At 34.9% G+C, this 19,862-nt stretch overlaps 1 protein-coding gene and 1 long non-coding RNA gene across 2 annotated transcripts; both read right to left on the bottom strand.

Moving 5' to 3' along the window:
- Positions 1–460: 460 nt before the first annotated feature.
- LOC142231812 (uncharacterized) lies at positions 461–1,268 on the bottom strand. The gene is made up of 2 exons (XR_012720927.1): positions 756–1,268; positions 461–690 (listed from the first exon to the last, which is right to left on the bottom strand). It is a non-coding gene; the product is annotated as an uncharacterized LOC142231812 (long non-coding RNA).
- A 15,702-nt stretch (positions 1,269–16,970) lies between these two features.
- LOC142230109 (uncharacterized) lies at positions 16,971–17,601 on the bottom strand. Its single transcript, XM_075300745.1, has 2 exons — positions 17,314–17,601; positions 16,971–17,200 (listed from the first exon to the last, which is right to left on the bottom strand). The coding sequence occupies exons 1-2, from the start codon at positions 17,541–17,543 to the stop codon at positions 17,050–17,052; spliced, it is 381 nt and encodes a 126-aa protein (XP_075156860.1). The 5' UTR covers positions 17,544–17,601; the 3' UTR covers positions 16,971–17,049.
- Positions 17,602–19,862: the final 2,261 nt, after the last annotated feature.

Below are 19,862 nucleotides of genomic sequence, written 5' to 3' on the forward strand. Positions count from 1 at the left end.
GATCAAATCTGGGGATCAGTTTATATGGGGGGTATATACAATTATGGACCAATTGTTGCATGGTTGTTAGAGACCATATACTTAAACCACGTACCAAATTTCAACCGGATCGGATTAATTTTGCTCCACCAAAGAGGTTCCGAAAGTCAAATTTGGGGATCGGTTTATATGAGGGCTAGGTTAGGTTAGGTTAGGTGGCAGCCCGATGTATTAGGCTCACTTACACTACACAGAGAATACATATTGGTTGTGATAACCGAATTTATTGTCAACCTCCTTTTGGCAGTTGCAGCAACCTTCTGTTAGCAGTTGTGACACCCGACAAATTCGGTCAACTCAATCGAATTATGGAAAATCCAACTAATACTATATATAGAGTTGGTTGTATTAGACGATAGAATTGGTCGTTTCTCCTTTCTTTATTTGGTTATATCACCCACCTTAACCGAATTGAAAATGATTTTTTCCTTCAGAATATTGTATTTTATTCATATTTTTTTGAATAACAGAAAAGTACATAAATTACAATACATTAACAATTAAAAAATATACCCCTTTGAAAGTATTCCCTCCAGCATTGATAGCAGAATTGACAGGCAATGGTAGTTAAATCTTTGGAACTCTTAGTATACAAGTATTTATAAGTGGCGTCCGAACTGAGCACATGATAAATGGGATGACATAGCCAGTCTAAAAACACAACAAATTAAATCAGAAAATTAGTGTGGAGTTGTAAAAAATAAATAAGAACATACTCGACACCATCACTTCCTTAGGTGTTCCATAGATAAAGACAGACGTGGAGATGAATTTTCCCATTAGAGCCGCTTTAAATTTGTAACATGGTTCAAACTTTTACCTTTTAACACTATAAAATTGTTCCACATCTAAAACTCTATCCCAAACAATTGAAGATAGGAACTGTTAATATGACTCGTATCGAATATGGTGTACTTGGAACAGTTTCACACTGCGCGATTTGTTCATGGAAATATTTGATAGGCAATCCACCAAGAGTTCAAATAAACTTAGAACCGGCTGGAAATACTCTGATATCAGTTATTTCTATTGTTTTAAATTGAAAAGACACGTTTTCCTTCAACATTGAATAATTTTTAACAATATTAATGACATTTGAAAAATATTTCCAAAGCAATTCGGTTGTGAATATCAATTGTAAGTTCTGAATACTAAATGACAGTTATGAAGGTTTTTTAAGGTTGGTTGCGCGTATCGAATTCAATCAAAATTTTTAAAAAGAGAGACATTTAGTTCAGACAACTATTTGACTTGTATTACAAACAAATTTCTATAATAATAATCGTCAAATGGCAGTAGGAACGAATTAAGGTTGTAAATAATGTAAATTGATTGACACAACTGTGATTTCATTGTAGATCCAGAATTTTTATTACAACAATCAATTTTCAACCAATATGTTTTCTGTGTGTATTCAGTCCATTGTGATACCACATTGGTGAACTTCTCTCTTATCACTGAGTGCTGCCCGACTCCATGTTAAGCTCACTGACAAGGGACCTCCTTTTTATAGCCTTTTTATAGTCAGAACGGCGTTCCACATTGCAGTGAAACCACTGAGAGAAGCTTTGAAACCCTCAAAAATGTCACCAGCATTACTGAGGTGGGATAATCCACCGCTGAAAAACTTTTTGGTGTTCGGTCGAAGCAGGAATCGAACCCACGACCTTGTGTATGCAAGGCGGGCATGCTAACCATTGCACCACGGTGACTCCCATGGGGGCTATATATAATTATGGCCCGATATGGATAATATTTTGAATGGTTGTTAGAGACCAAAAGTCTAACACCACATACCAAATTTCGACCGTATCGGATTAAAATTTGCTCCTTCAAGAGGATCCGCAAGCAAAATATAAGGATCGGTTTATATGGGGGCTATATATAATTATAGACCGATATGGACCAAATTTTGCACGGGTGTTAGAGGTTATATACTAGAACCACGTACCAACTTTCAAGCAGATCTGATGACATTTACTCATCGTAGAGCGTCCGCAAGCCAAATCTGGGGTCAAGCAATTTTGGTTTAAACTCTACTTTCTGGGTCCATATAAATGCATATAGGGGAAAGATATCTATGGGATCTATATCTAAATCTGAATCGATTTCTTCCAAAATCATCAGCGTTCTATTCTGACCCAAAACCCATACCTGTGTCAAATTTGAAATCGATTGGACTAACACTGCGACCTAGGCTTTGATCAAAAAAAATGGGTTCACACACTGAAAAAACCACCAGGAAGAAAACTTTCGGTTAGTTTTGGAACTTTTTGAATACTTTTAGATAATTTTAACTAAACAGTATTACAAACGCTGGCATCACGTCGATATCATAAAAATAAGTAAATGTTTTTCGACAAATTCAAGAAAATCTATTATACATAATTAAGTTTTTTCACTAGTTAAACAAATTTTTACTTTGAAGGAAAAAATTGGAGTTCAAAATTGCAAGAATGTCTTTAGTGACATACGAAGTTCATGATGAACGCATTTGTAATAAAATTTATATATTTAAAGAAATATTGTACTATTTTGTAGAAGGCACGAATTTAGTTGATCTTTATGCTTCATTTGTGCATATTTTTTCCTCGGTTTTAGTTAATTTAACTAACGTACGCAAAAAATTATTAGAGTAAGGAAACTTTCATCAAACATAATAATTCCATGAACTAAAATAAAGTTAAATTGGCTTTAGTGAAATAGAGAGTTCACTTTTTTGAGTGCAGACAGACGGACAAGGCTAGATCGACTGGCCCTGAGCCAGGGTTGGCCTCAGTGTTACCGTTGGAAATTTTGAAAAAGTCGCAAAATAAGGTCGCACAAAAAAGTAGCATAATGATAAAAAATGTCGCATACGTTTGTGAAGTATTTTTATTACAAAAAATCTTCTATAAATCAACACAAAAACAATAAAGGAACACTCCCTTTAACATAAAGAGATATTTTAGCAACATATTGTATCATAAACTCATGTAAAACGTAAACTTGCAATAAATAAAAAATTGATTTTTTTCTCCTTCCTAAAATTAGCAGAAATGTACGAGAACGCCATCAAGTGCCAATTTACTATCAGCCAATTAAAAGCATTTAAATCAATTAAAAAAAAAAAAACAAAAATATTTATACAAACGGAGCTAGAGGTTGAAATGATATGCAACAAAACAACGACTTAACAAACCAGAACACCGTGTAGGGTAGGTAATAGAGCATTGCATGAGAACATTCATTCATAGCGCACACAACTGCACTCATGAAACGGTTCGAGAAGACTGAATAATCTTCGTTGATCGAATGAATAGAATGAGAACACTGGCTTGATCGAATCGGTTCGAATGAATGTAAATGTATGAATGAGACATGGTTTGAATCACACCCAATAATTCAGTATCGAGTGAATGTTGTTGTGACGTCACATCATTGAAGTTGTGCATTTGTTTCCATTCTCGGTCGCAAGCAAACATCCGATTGCATTTGGTAAAACGGGATAATCGAGAATACTCGAACATTTAGCGGGAGTTTCGGGAATTTGCAAAGTTCTCGAGTATGTTATGACAAAAAAAAGGAATCATGCTTAATGAGAAAAGAAGTCATACAGTTTGTGTTTCTTTAGATATAAGTGTGTAAATAATAGTTAAGCTTATTGACCATAAAATGAATAATTCTAACAAGGTAAATGTTTAAATTTGTTATGTTTTTATATGTAACTAGCAAAAGTAAATTTATTTTTGTATTTTTTGTCTGTTTTTTATACCATCCACCATAGGAAGGGGGTATATTAAGTTTGTCATTCCGTTTGTAATACATCGAAATATTGTTCTAAGACCTCCCATAAATTATGTATATTCTGGGTCGCGGTGAAATTCTGAGTCGATCTACGCATGTCCGTCCGACCGTCTGTTGAAATCACGTTAACTTCCGAACGAAACAAGCTATCGACTTGAAACTTGGCATAAGTAGTTGTCATTGATGTAGGTCGGATGGTATTGCAAACGGGCCATATTTTATCAAAATTTTATTTGTATAGAAAATTTTATCAACATTGTATTTCTATAGAAAATTTTATCAAAATTTTATTTCTATAGAAAACTTTGTGAAAATTTTATTTCTATAAAAATTTTTATCGAAATTTATAGAAATAAAATTTGATCAAAATTTTATTTCTATAAAAAATGTTGTTAACATCTATAAAAAAATTTATCAAAATTCTATTTCTATACACGCAGAGAAGAAACATGATTGTCACAATCATATTCGAAGAGCAAAATAATATGATTGGAGCTATTTTTGCGGCGACCATGTAACATGTTCACCTGCAACTATGTTGGCTCAGTGAACATGGTTCTAAGAAAAATAAAATTGTCCTCATCTAAAATGTTATTATATTGATAAAAAGAATTTTGTTTCCATTAAAAGACAATGGTCACGATCTAAAATGTTATGGTATTCGTCAAAAATGTTTTTCTTTCAGTTAAAAGAACATGGTCACAACCTAAAATGTTTTGATCTTTATGAAAAAAATGTTTCTTGGTCGTAAAAAGGACGCCACTTGAGAAAAGAAAACACAAAATTAACTTTATTTATTTGTTTTTATTTATTTATAAATTCATTCATTGTTTATTTGTATTTATAATGTCGTGCAAGCAAACTTCACATATTTTACACACTCCATTTTGGTTCAATTCCAACAATAAGTAATCATTCCATATTTACTTCGTGCCTATCAAATGTACCAACGCAGACATCATGTAACAGCAAATAGAAATAAATGATACCATATATCAATGCAGAACAAAAATCAGGTACATTTTTTTCAATTACACTTGTCTTTTTTGTGTTCACATAAAACCACGTGCCACTTCTGAATAAATAAATTAACACAAAACACAATAATTCCATATTCTCCGTCCATTCCAAGAAACAATCAACACACGACTGACGCTCAAAATGAAAATCGTGTGCACCTGGTCAATGTTTTTATAAAATTATTTTCGCTGCAAACAAGTTAAAAAATTAAATGGTCACGAAAACAATGTACATGGTCTTTATGGTCATGTAATGGTTCTAGGCATGTCTATATGTAACCTATAAAAATACTTTTTTCTCTGCAAAAAAGTAAAAAAATTGAATGGTCAGGTAGATGATTTTCCCGACCATATAATGGTTTCAAATTCTATCATTTAAATATTAGAACATGTTTGCGGCATTTGAGAACCATTTAAATGCTTATTGCCAATATATATTTTTCTCCGCTCGAAAATTATTTTTACAAAGACCAAATACATGGTTTTCGCGACAATTACATACTCTAGATAAGCATTAAATGGATGCGGCAACCATGTCCAAACATGTTTTTCTGTGCGTGTAGAAAATTCTATCAAAATTGTATTTCTATAGAAAATTTTGTCAAAATTGCATTTCTATAGAAAATTTTGTCAAAATTTTATTTCTATAGAAAATTTTGTCAAAATTTTATTTTTATAGAAAATTTTATCAACATTATATTTGTATAGTTCGGCTTGAGGTCATATGAATAAAAACAGATGTTGTTGTTTTTTTGAGTTGTATTTTTATTTAATATTATCCAATATTTCGAAACATCTCCGATGTTCGTCTTCAGGGAATTTTTTTTAGAAGTAAAGAACAATGAACTTATTCGCAAACGAGTAAATCTATAAAAAAATTTATTTCTATAGAAAATTATTAACATTTTATTTCTATAGAAAATTTTCTCAATTTTTTTTTTCTATGGAAAATTTTGTCAAAATTTTATTTCTATAGAAAAAGGAAAAATGTTTTATTTCCTTTAAATACGAATGCCCCTTATTTTTTATACGAAAAAGTGAATTGCATTTTTAACGATTACTTACTATAATGCCCAAAAAGATCATCCCAAATGTGTCTCCTAAAAACTAGAGCAATATTTTGTTTTATTGTTAATACCTTTTTACATAGAAATGCAGAAGGTTTTGTCCACTTTATGTTATTTTTTTTACTTCATACACAAGCGCCTTTCCATCAACTTACAACTAAACAAACGTACAATACATATAAAAGTTGTTGTTATTGTTACTACGTGAGGGCAAAAAAAGATTCGAAATCCTCGATTCCTTCACTTAGTTTTCGAAAACAATTTGACTCGTTGTGTTTGATCCCGAAGACGGAAGTTGTTTGGTTGACCGTTTCATACAACACAAACGAGAACGAGTTATGGTTGTATTCGAACTTACAAACATCGGTCCAAACGGGAACGACTACAAATCTCTACCTTACTTGTTGGGCTTCGAGATGTTCTCGAACACAAAAATATATGACCGATGCAATGCTCTACTTGGTATCGTAGGTTAGGTGTCCATTGTGATACTATACGTGATTTACTTCTCTCTTAGTTATGAGGGCCATAGACAATAGATGTTATAAAGATAGGCCATGTGTCTCTTTAAAAAAAATGTGTCAGTTCCAAAAATTAATTTTCTGACATTTCGTTTTGATTTTTTCGTAAAGAGTCAGTCCCAAATATTAATTTTCGTACATTTGCTTTTGTGTTGTTCGTAAAGAGCAAAGCTGCACAAAATTAAATTTCGTATTTTCGGGGTTTTGGTCACAATTTTTATTCACATATGAACTTTTAATATAAAGGGTGATTCTTTTGAGGTTAGGATTTTCATGCATTAGTATTTGACAGATCACGTGGGATTTCAGACATGGTGTCAAAGAGAAAGATGCTCAGTATGCTTTGACATTTCATCATGAATAGACTTACTAACGAGCAACGCTTGCAAATCATTGAATTTTATTACCAAAATCAGTGTTCGGTTCATTTCATCATTGAATTTTATTACCAAAATCAGTGTTCGGTTCATTTCTGGTTGAATGGCTACGTAAATAAGCAAAATTGCCGCATTTGGAGTGAAGAGCAACCAGAAGCCGTTCAAGAACTGCCCATGCATCCCGAAAAATGCACTGTTTGGTGTGGTTTGTACGCTGGTGGAATCATTGGACCGTATTTTTTCAAAGATGCTGTTGGACGCAACGTTACGGTGAATGGCGATCGCTATCGTTCGATGCTAACAAACTTTTTGTTGCCAAAAATGGAAGAACTGAACTTGGTTGACATGTGGTTTCAACAAGATGGCGCTACATGCCACACAGCTCGCGATTCTATGGCCATTTTGAGGGAAAACTTCGGAGAACAATTCATCTCAAGAAATGGACCGGTAAGTTGGCCACCAAGATCATGCGATTTGACGCCTTTAGACTATTTTTTGTGGGGCTACGTCAAGTCTAAAGTCTACAGAAATAAGCCAGCAACTATTCCAGCTTTGGAAGACAACATTTCCGAAGAAATTCGGGCTATTCCGGCCGAAATGCTCGAAAAAGTTGCCCAAAATTGGACTTTCCGAATGGACCACATAAGACGCAGCCGCGGTCAACATTTAAATGAAATTATCTTCAAAAAGTAAATGTCATGGACCAATCTAACGTTTCAAATAAAGAACCGATGAGATTTTGCAAATTTTATGCGTTTTTTTTTAAAAAAAAGTTATCAAGCTCTTAACAAATCACCCTTTATTAATTTATTTATAAATCCTCTGGTGCATCATAAACGGTCTAATTTTGTGTAAAATTGGCAAACTACAAAAAGGAAAACGAAAGAGATTGTAAGCATGCTCTTATTTTTCTCGTTTATTCTTAATCTTCGGAACTGTCAAACATAGTTTGACACCCATGGCCCATCTATGTATTATAAGGTCTATGATGAGTGCTTCTATGTTTAGCTCAATGACAACTTGTCATTGAAAAGTGAACTCTTTTTTTATAGCCGAGTTCTGGCGTCTCATATTGCGGTGGAGAAGATTTGAAACATTCAGCATCCAACGTAGAAACACATGTTGCTCTTTGGTCGAAACTAGGTTTGAATCCATGAATCCTTTGAATCCTTTGTATACAAGGCGAGCCATTGCACTGGCTTCGCGCTGAAGCGCACGGCGATGAATTCCCACTTATAAAAATTGCTTAAAATTTAAGCACTTCCCTTCGCATGCGTGCGACTAAAGTCGCACATTTTACATATTTTAAAAAAGACGCACAAAAAGTCGCATGACGTCAAAAAGGTTGCAAAATGCGACTAAAGTCGCACAACGGTAACACTGGTTGGCCTGTCGCAAACTGTACATTTTACCAAAAATGCACCCATCATGAATGTCACTAAAGACATTCTTGCAATTTTGAACTCCAATTTTTTCCTTCAAACTACAAAATTTTCTTTAACAAGTGAAAAAACTTAATTATGTCTAATAAATTTTCTTGAATTTGTCGAAAAATATTTACTTATTTTTGTGATATCGGTGTGATGTCAGCGTTTGTAATACTGTTTAGTTAAAATTTTCTAAAAATATTAAAAATATTCTAAAATTAACCATATGTTTGGTTACTGGTGGGTTCACTGTTTTTTCAGTGTTGGTCTTAAACCCCATAAATTATATACATACTGGGTCGTGGTTAAATTCTGAGTCGATCTGGCAATTTCCGTCCGCCCATCTCTTGAAATCACGCTTACTTCTGAACGAAATAAGCTGTCCACTTGAAACTTGGCACAAGTAGTTGTTATAGATGTAATCGGATTGGCCTGACTTTAACCCTATTCTGCTTGTTTTCCCTTTAGCATAGGAAATTTTGTTAGAATCACAAAGTCGACTTAGCCTCATTTTAGCCCTATCCCTCTTGTCAGCCTTTATACCACTAGAAAAACCACAATTTTATACATATTAATCGATTTTCTAATAAAATATTTATTTCTCTCCGTATTTAATTAAATTATTAATAATTTATATAAAGGATGCATGCAAAAAAAAAAAAAAATGTTGTGACACATTTGCCTTAAATTGTTTAAATTCTTTAACGTTGAAATTATTGATACATTTTTTCAATATCCCAAACCCATTCCAATCGAACGAGATCACAGTTTATTGGTACTTTTGCTGCTCCAGAAATGCTGTTTCACATTTTTCATATTCGAGTCGATATACCATTGTGTGTACGTTGTAATGGTCGATGGGACATGGAGCATGGAACATTTCTCGTTTATGTGCAACTTGTGGCAAAACAATAAATTTTCATTGTTTTCCATTTTTTTTTTGTGCCCAGTGTTTTCTCACACGCCTCCCAAAAGATGGGTATTCGTTAGTTTAGAGGGTGTTATGAGAGATATCGAAATATCAATATCAAACCAATGGCTATCCATATGAACGTTGGTGTTTTTGGCGTAGGTGTATAAAAGCCTTCACTTTACTCATGTTTTGTTTCGCTTCAATGGTATGATGCTTTTTTTTCTCGAGTTTTCGTTTACTGAATTTGTCCTGGGACCAAACAAACTAAATTGTGTGAAAATACACCGATATATACATTGGAGTGGGTCAGTGCAACTGATATGGTGAAACAGCTCAAAAATCTATGATCTTGTGAATATTTTTATGGGTAAATACTGTAGGGTGTACTTGCGCCCTATTTAAGTAAGTCCGCGCATAAAATTAATTCCTTTCACAAAATTACACAATAAGGGATCCTCAGTGTTGCAAGGGTTAGTATGTCCACTTTACATACAAACAGTAATGGGTTCAATCCCTGTTTCGAGCAAGGATTTGCTTCGTGTGCTTCATGTAACTGGTTCTCTCCGATGAGAAGCCATGATCAGTTTGTGAATATCAACAACACAATGTTAGTAAAAATATTGGAAATATTTAAATCTATAGCCGTTGTATGAAATTTCGCAAATGTGCATTTATGATTTATCGGTCAAAAGATATGTATTAGATATATAGGAAAATGTGGGGAATTTTTACGCGTTTTCGACTTAGCAGTGGCGGTTTTACAATAAAAATGTGGGTATTTGGGTCATACTTATCCAAGTCGGAAGAACTAGGGATCTATAGTGCAAACCACTAATCGAGTTTTCGATTCTAATCAAAAATCGATTTTCGACTATTTTTACTAATCAAAATTCGAATATTCGATTTTATAATCGAATTTCATTGTAACAATGATTATACCAAATATTCGATTTCATGAAATCTAGTTGTCCTTTTACGAGTGCCATAAGCACCAGTTGGTAAGAAACACCAAAAAATAGTATTGTGGTAAAACTTGTGACATTTTTTTAACCTCCACCGTGGGAGCCACCGTGGTGCAATGGTTAGCATGCCCGCCTTGCATACACAAGGTCGTGGGTTCGATTCCTGCTTCGACCGAACACCAAAAAGTTTTTCAGCGGTGGATTATCCCACCTCAGTAATGCTGGTGACATTTCTGAGGGTCTCAAAGCTTCTCTAAGTGGTTTCACTGCAATGTGGAACGCCGTTCGGACTCGGCTATAAAAAGGAGGTCCCTTGTCATTGAGCTTAACATGGAATCGGGCAGCACTCAGTGATAAGAGAGAAGTTCTCCAATGTGGTATCACAATGGACTGAATAGTCTAAGTGAGCCTGATACATCGGGCTGCCACCTAACCTAACCTAACCTAACCCTCCACCATAGGATGGGGGTATATTAACTTTGTCAATCCGTTTGTAACACATCGAAATATTGCTCTAAGACCCCATAAAGTATATATATTCTGGGTCGTGGTAAAATTCTGAGTCGATCTAAGCATGCCCGTCCATCCTTCCGTCCGTCCGTTTGTTGAAATCACGCAAACTTCCGAACGAATCAAGCTATCGACTTGAAACTAGGCACAAGTAGTTGTTATTGATGTAGGTCGGATGGTATTGAAAATGGGTCATATCGGATAACTTTTACGTATAGCTCCCATATAAACCGACGCCCAGATTTGGCTTTCGGAGCCTTTTGGAGGAGCAAAATTCTTCCGATCCGGTTGAAATTTGGTACATGGTATTAGTATATGGTCTCTAATGACCATGTAAAAATTGCTCCACATCGGTCCATAATTATATATAGCCCCCATATATACCGATCACCAGATTTGACCTCCGGAGCCTCTTGCAACACCAAAATTCATCTGATTCAGTTGAAATTTGGTTCGTGGTGTTAATATATGACCTCAAACACCCATGCTAAAATCGGTCCATAATTAAAGGGTGTGAAGTTAAAGTTGTTTTTTTTTTTTTAAGTTGTTTTAGCCAAGACACAAACCGCCAGAAAAAATTTTGATTTTCACTTTTAAGCGAAAATTCGCAACAAATCAAACGAATTTCATCTTGATTTGTTGCTGTTTGACTAAAAGCAATAAAATATGAACACATTTTGTTAATTATTTTATATTTAGACCTTTAAACTATAGGGAGTTAAAACCCAAAAATACGACTAAACTGTTTAAAGCTCATTTTGGCTATTTCTGATAGACGATAATGAACCAAAGGGGGTACACGTTGGTTACCCCAACTGAGGAGCGTACCCCAGTGAAAAGCCCATGGGCGTACGTAACCTATGAGCCGTGAAATCAGGGGGGGGGGTTAAAATCAACTTTATGTCTATTTCTATTAAATTTTGAATACAATTTCTATTAAATTTTAAAACCAGTAGACAGCCCAGACTGAGTAGAAAGCTACAGTTGTATTTCCATAACCGTAGCGTATTAAAATTTTAAGAGGGGGGCTAAGTAATTTTAGTAAAAATTTCGATATGGATTTTCGCCTATTTACATCCCACGACAACGAACTAACGTGGGTATACGTAGGTAGCTGCACCCTTGGAGCATCCCCCAGAGAAAGCCCCATGGGCGTACCTCATCTGTGAACGGAGAAAAGTTAATGGGGGTAAAAGTACTTTTTGTTAGAACAACAACTATTTTCAACACTGATTTTCGCCTATTTAGACCCCACGACAACGCCCCCCTTTTAAAATTTTAATACGCTACGGTTATGGAAATGCAACTGTAGCTTTCTTCTCAGTCTGGGCTTTCTACTGGTTTTAAAATTTAAAAGAAATTGTATTCATAATGCGTTCAAAAATGGACATAAAGTTGATTTGAACGCCCCCCTGATTTCTCCTCTCACAGGTTACGTACGCCCATGGTCTTTTCACTGGGGTACGCTCCTCAGTTGGGGTAACCAACGTGTACCCCCTTTGGTTCATTATCGTCTATCAGAAATAGCCAAAATGAGCTTTGAACAGTTTAGTCGTATTTTTGGGTTTTAACTACCAATAGTTTAAAGGTCTAAATATAAAATAATTAACAAAATTTGTTCATGTTTTATTGCTTTTAGTCAAAGCAATAAAACATTTGTTTGCGAATTTTCGCTGAAAAGTGAAAATGAAAAAAAAAAATTTCTGTTGGTTTGTGTCTTGGCTAAAAACAACTTTAACTTCACACCCTTCCATAATTATATATAGCCCCCATATAAACCGATCCCCAGATTTGACCTCCGGAGCCACTTGGAAGAGTAAAACTCATCCGAGTCAGTTGAAATTTGGTACATTGTGCTAGTATATGGCCGTTAACAACCATGCCTAACTAGGTCCATATCGGTCTATAATTATATATAGCCCTCAAATAAATCGATCCCCAATCACACAAAAATTGGTCCATATCAAGTTCATAATTGTATATAGCCCCCATATAAGCGACTCTCATATTTAAATTCTGGCTCTCTACGTACCGTGCAAAAGTCCATATCGATTCGTAATTATTTGTAGACTTGCCTATACATACCTTTGTTGTCTAATATATACCACGTATGGACTAACTCACAAATTTGAAAACGATGTTAAAAAGTTTTAAGATACCACAACCCAAGTAATTCGATACCACAACCCAAGTAATTCGATTGTGGATTACAGTCTTTCTACGCAATCTATGGTGGAGGGTACATAAGATTCGGCCTGACCGAACTTACGGCCGTATATATGTTACTTGTTTTTGTTAATATTTGTTATCAGTTCTCCTAAACGATAAAGCACTATAAGGTAAAATCCAGCGATTCTAAAATGCAGTTACCCAATCGGATGTACCGTTTGGTATTGTTTCGCAAGTTCAGTATATTTTAAAGGATTGAAAGATTTTTATTGTTTTCCTTTTTATTTTCTGGGAAGGCTTTAACAGAAAACCAAACGCAATTGAAAATATGAGCACGATTTTCTTTACCACTTTAATCTGAGGTGAATTGCTCATTTTTAATATCCTGCATCACTAGAGTGGAACTGGGTATTATGTAGTAAAGGCATATCTTTGCAACAACCATAGTTGCAATTGATATCTATGGCATAAATGCTAAAGGCCACATCAATGGTCTTTTCAGAGATGTCCGTATGTCTCTATTTAATCAAAGACTAAATCGTAGTTTGCCCGATTTGAAATTTGACCAAAGGATGGATGTTGCGACAGATTTGGTAGAAATCGCTTCAGATTTAGACGTAGCTGTCACGTCATACGCTATTTGGGAAACAAAATTTTAATCCGATTTACTTGTCATTTTTCATAAGACATAAGATTAACACATTTGCAAAGCATGCTAAATTTGTTCCAAATGCACCCGTTGGACACAAAAGGTCATGGGTTCAATCCCAGTTTCGACCACACGCAAACATGTTTTTAGCAGTGGATTAAGAAACGCCGTTCGCTCTCGGTAATAACAATGAGTTAAACATAGAATCGGGCAGTGTGGATACACCGAAAAAAATATTGTCGTGAGGCCAAAGATTTCATGTCCTTAAAATACGAATGCATCTTTTGCTTTGCATAGAAGACGCATTTCTCTAATATAAAGTTTTTTCCTTGTCCAAGTCGATAAACTTTTCAATGAAGTCGTATTGTCCTTATAATTAAGTGATTTTACCTAAAAATGGATATCATAATATGAAAGAAAATTTTTTGGGGTTAGCTCAACTTGACTTTTATAATTCAGAAAAATTCTTTAAAATTAATGAAATTATCTTTAAATTTGTTGTCTTTTTGCATCTTGACTACAAAGCAAAAAATCGTTCAATAATAGGACATAATAGGACAGTATAATTTCCACTGGAAGTCGAGCCTGATTGTGAAAAATAAAGTTGTCTTTAACTCGTTTTTACATAATCATTGATATTTCCAGCATCTTATTAGTTCTTATTATGTTTTATACCCAATAAAATTCAACAACTTTCAATTCATTGCTACACTGAAAAAAATATTGTCGTGAGGTCAAAGATTTCATGTCTTTAGAATACGAATGCAAATTTTGCTTAGCATGTAAGACGCATTTCTCTAATATAAAGTTTTTTTCCTTGTCCAAAAGTCAATAAACTTTTCAACGAAGTTGTATTGTCCTTAAAATTAAGTGATTTTACTTAAAAATGTGTATCATAACATGAAAGGTAAAATTTTTGGTGTAAGGTGAACGTGACTTTAATAATTCAGAAAAAAATCTTTAAAATTAATAAAATTGTCTTTTAATTTGTTTCCTTTTTGCATCTTGCCTACAAAGCAAAAATTCGTTAAAAAATAGGATATGTTTTTCAACACCTTATTTTAAAGACGTTTTTTACTTGAAACATAGCATAATTTCTACTAGAAGTCGAGTCTTAATTTGGAAAATAAAGTTGTCGTTTACTCGTTTTTAGAGGAATTTGATAGCATCTGACGAAAAAAGTCTGAAAAAATGAAAAATTAACATTTGCTTCCTAGAAACAAGTACACAAAACCCAAATTTAAAAGACAATTGCGTCTTTAAAGTATCCTTACTTGTATTCTCCGCTTCTTTGGCTCGGAATCAATACCCAAATTGTTAAAGTAAAGGCAAAATCTTTGGAACCGGACATGCTTTTTTTTTTCAGTGTAAAACTGAGTAAAACAAATGCATTTTTATACCCTCCATCGTAGGATGGGGGTATATTAACTTTGTCATTCCGTTTGTAACACATCGAAATATTGCTCTAAGACCCCATAAAGTATATATATTCTGGGTCGTGGTGAAATTCTGAGTCGATCTAAGCATGTCCGTCCGTCCGTCCGTCCGTCTGTTGAAATCACGCTAACTTCCGAACGAAACAAGCTATCGACTTGAAACTTGGCACAAGTAGTTGCTATCGATGTAGGTCGGATGGTATTGAAAATGGGCCATATCGGTCCACTTTTACGTATAGCCCCCATATAAAGGGACCCTCAGATTTGGCTTGTGGAGCCTCTAACAGAAGCATATTTCATCCGATCCGGCTGAAATTTGGTACATGGTGTTGGTATATGGTCTTTAACAACCATGCAAAAATTGGTCCACATCAGTCCATAATTATATATAGACCCCATATAAACCGATCTCCAGATTTGGCTTGCGAAGCCTCAAAGAAAAGCAAATTGCATCCGATCCGGCTGAAATTTGGTACATAGTGTTGTTATATGGTCTCTAACAACCGTGCAAAAATTGGTCCACATCGGTCCATAATTATATATAGACCCCATATAAACCGATCTCCAGATTTGGCTTGCGAAGCCTCAAAGAAAAGCAAATTGCATCCGATCCGGCTGAAATTTGGTACATAGTGTTGTTATATGGTCTCTAACAACCGTGCAAAAATTGGTCCACATCGGTCCATAATTATATATAGCGCCCATATAAACCGATCCCCAGATTTGGGTTCCGGAGCCTCAAATAGAAGCAAATTTCATCCGATCCGTCTGAAATTTGGTACATGATATTGGTATATGGTCTCTAACAACCATGCACAAATTGGTCCACATCGGTTCATAATTATATATAGCCCCCATATAAACCGATCCCCAGATTTGGCTTGCGAAGTCTCCAAGAGAAGCAAATTTCATCCAATCCGGTTGTAATTTGGAACATGGTGTTAGTATATGATCTTTAACAAGCGTGCCAGAATTGGTCCATATCGGTCCATAATTATATATAGCCCCCATATAAAACGTTCTCCAGATTTGACCTCCGGAGCCTCTTGGAGGAGCAAAATTCATCCGATCCGGTTCAAATTAGAACGTGGTGTTAGTATATGGTCGCTAACAACCATACCAAAATTGGTCCAATCACACAAAAATCGGTCCATATCGGTTCATAATCATGGTTGCCACTAGAGCCAAAAATAGTCTACCAAAATTTTATTTCTATAGAAAATTTTGTCAAAATTTTTTTTCTGTAGAAAATTTTGTCAAAATTTTATTTCTAGAGAACATTTTGTTAAAATTTTATTCGGTTCATAATAAAATTGTCATCATTGTCAAAATTTTATTTCTATAGAAAATTTTGTTCAAATTTTATTCGGTTTATAATCATGGTTGCTACTTGAGCCAAAAATAATCTACCAAGATTTTTTTTCTATAGAAAATTTTGTCAAAAGTTTATTTCTATAGAAAATTTTGTGAAAATTTTATTTCTATAGAAAATTTTGTTAAAATTTTATTTCTGTATAAAATGTTGTCAAAATTTTATGTCTACTTTGTCAAACTGAATTATATACGTATTGGATCGATCTTTTTTTTGATTTAATATATACCACGTATGGACTTACATACAATTTAGAAGATGGTGTTAGGAGGTTTTAAGATACCTTGCCATCGGCAAGCGTTACCGCAACTTAAGTAATTCGATTGTGGATGGCAGTGTTTAGAAGAAGTTTCTACACAATCCATGATGGAGGGTACATAAGCTTCGGCCTGGCCGAACTTACGGCCGAACTTACGGCCGAACTTACGGCCGAACTTACGGCCGTACTTGTTGTTATTCCCCAAAAGAATTTTTGTTATACTTTTTGTGTAAATGAGAAGTTGCGACTTGATAAGATCTTTGAAATTTTCTTGCTGAATGGCTTCAAATCTCTTTCTCGGTTTGCGTTTAAGAAAAATAAAATTCGTTTTAGCGAAATTGTAGTAGTTCACAAATTTGTACTAAATTTACCATACAACAATGACCCATTTGCATTGTCAATGCCATTGATTTCTTTCCAAATATATTTCCATAATTCAAGTTAGTAAATCTTTTAAGAACCGCTTAAATTTAACTTTTTTATTTCCATTTTAATTTCCTAAAATGTTTTTCTCTCTGCTTTTTATTTTCTTATTTGTGGCCACTAAAATACGCAGGTATATTCGCGTTCACAGCATTTGGGATATGGAGCTTTGGTATTTTTAAAATCACCCCATGAGCACTTTGGTGGATTGGTGCGGTCATAATCTTTAAGTTTTTCCAAGGGTGAAGCTAAAGCTGAAACCGGATCACATCTGCACACAAATCCCAAAGAGAAATAATAAAGGAATGGAAGCAGAAGGGGAAAAAAGAAACAAAATAAATATTTATTTGTATGAACTGCATAAAAAAGAATCCAAAAGCTTACGTTTCAATTGTCGCCAAACCTATGGAATTGTCACAGGTGAACTCGGCACAGTCCATTGTTGGATGTTTTATGCTTTGTCCAGGACTAACGACCGTATTTTGTATAACACATTTGCCTGGATGTTTTTCATCACGGAAATATCTTTCGGTATAGACACTGGCTTGTGCCAGACCAGTCACCATCAGGACAAGGACTAAGACAAATGCAGACGAATAAATTAATTTTCCCATTTTTTTTTTTTGTATTGTGTTCACCACTTGAGACTAGACTGGAAACTGACTGAACTGCAAAGATTTCTCGCCATTTCCATTTTCATTTCATTAGCATTCGTTTGAATAAATAAAGCAAAACAAATATACCAAGATCTGTTATCAGTTTAGGTCTCGATGTCAAATGGGCCATAGCATTATGGCGTAAGAGTCGCAACGCACAACTGATAATGATTTGCTGGGACATTCTATATTTTAGGCTTAGTCTACAAATCGATGGTGGGTAAACAGTGGAGACTGAATAAAATAAATACAACTGACTTTCATTAATGAGTTTACAAATTATTTTAGAATCGCATCAGACTATAAAATTTTGAAATTTTTGCTATGCCAATTTTCTGGTCTGGAACCAAACTACACTCAAAAAAAAAAGGTTATTTGGATCCATAGTTTTGGACCTTTCCTTAGGGATTTTGGTATTGATTCCGAAGATGAGGCTTCTTTAACATTAAGACATTTTTAGAGACCTATCTGGCTTTAAATCTAAAATCAAGTTGACGACGTTAACCGAAACGACGTAAACCGAATTAAAAATTGCTCATATTTACTCCTAAGTCCATTTATGTATGTATGTGCGTGTACATAAAAAAAATAAACGTAATTCTGTAATTTCGGTAAGAATTTGAGAAAAAAAAACAAGTATATACGGCCGTAACTTCGGCTAGGCCGAAGCTTCTTCTAAACACTGCCATCTTCTAAACACTGCCATCCACAATCGAATACTTGGGTTGCGGTAACGCTTGCCGATGGCAAGGTATCTTAAAAGCTCCTAACACCGTCTTCTAAATTGTAAGTAAGTCCATATGTGATATCTTTGAAATTAAACAAGTATATACGGCCGTAAGTTCGGCCAGGCCGAATCTTATGTACCCTCCACCATGGACTGCGTAGAAACTTCTACGAAAGAATGTCATCCACAATCGAATTACTTGGGTTAAAACGATCTTAAAACTTTTTAACATCGTTTTCTAAATTGTGAGTTAGTCCATACGTGGTATATATTAGACAAAAATGTTATGTATAGGTAAGTCTAATACAAATAATTACGAATCGATATGGACTTTTTGCACGATACGTAGAGAGCCAGAATTGAAATATGGGCGTCGCTTATGTGGGGGCTATATACAATAATGAACTTAATATGGACCAATTTTTGTGTGATTGAGGATCGGTTTATCTGAGGGCTATATATAACTATAGACCGATATGGACCTAGTTAGGCATGGTTGTTAACGGCCATATACTAGCACAATGTACCAAATTTCAACTGACTCGGATGAAATTTGCTCCTCCAAGAGGCTCCAAAACCAAATCTCGGGATCGGTTTATATGGGGGCTATATATTATATATTATTATGGACTGATATGGACCACTTTTGGCATGGTTGTTAAATATCATATACTACCACCATGACCAAATTTCAACCAGATCGTATGAATTTTGCTTCTCCATAAGGCATCGGAGGTCAAATCTGGAGATCGGTTTATATGGGAGCTATATATAATTATGGACTATATATAATTATGGACTATGAACCAATTCCTGCACGGTTGTTGGATACAATATACTAAAATCACGTACCAAATTTCAACCGAATCGGATGAATTTTGCTCTTCCAAGGGGCTCCGCAGGTCAAATCTGGGGATCGGTTTTATGGGGCCTATATATAATTATGGACCAATGTTGACCAATTTTTGCATGGTCGTTAGAGACCATATACTTACACCGTGTACCAAATTTCAGCCGGATCGGATGAAATTTGCTTTTCTTAGAGGCTCCGCAAGCCAAATCGGGGGATCGGTTTATATGGGGGCTATATAATTATGGACCGATGTGGACCAATTTTTGCATGGTCATTAGAGACCATATACTAACACCATGTACAAAATTTCAGCCGGATCGGATAAAATTTGCTTCTCTTAGAGGCTCCGCAAGCCAAATCGGGGGATCGGTTTATATGGGGGCTATATGTAATTATGGACCGATGATGACCAATTTTTTCATGGTTGTTAGAGACCATATACTAACACCATGTACAAAATTTCAGCCGGATCGGATAAAATTTGCTTCTCTTAGAGGATTCGCAAGCCAAATTTGGGGGTCCGTTTATATGGGGGCTATACGCAAAAGTGGACCGGCCATATCGGTCTTGACATATTTAGTTGTTATAGATGTAGGTGAGATGGTATTGCAAATGGGCCATATTGGACCACTTTTCGTATCCACATCGGTCCATATTATATATAGCCCCCATATAAACCGATCCCCAGATTTTCCTT

Source organism: Haematobia irritans, chromosome 3 (genome assembly GCF_050003625.1).
Source record: "Haematobia irritans isolate KBUSLIRL chromosome 3, ASM5000362v1, whole genome shotgun sequence".
NCBI classification, from domain to species: Eukaryota; Metazoa; Arthropoda; class Insecta; order Diptera; family Muscidae; genus Haematobia; species Haematobia irritans.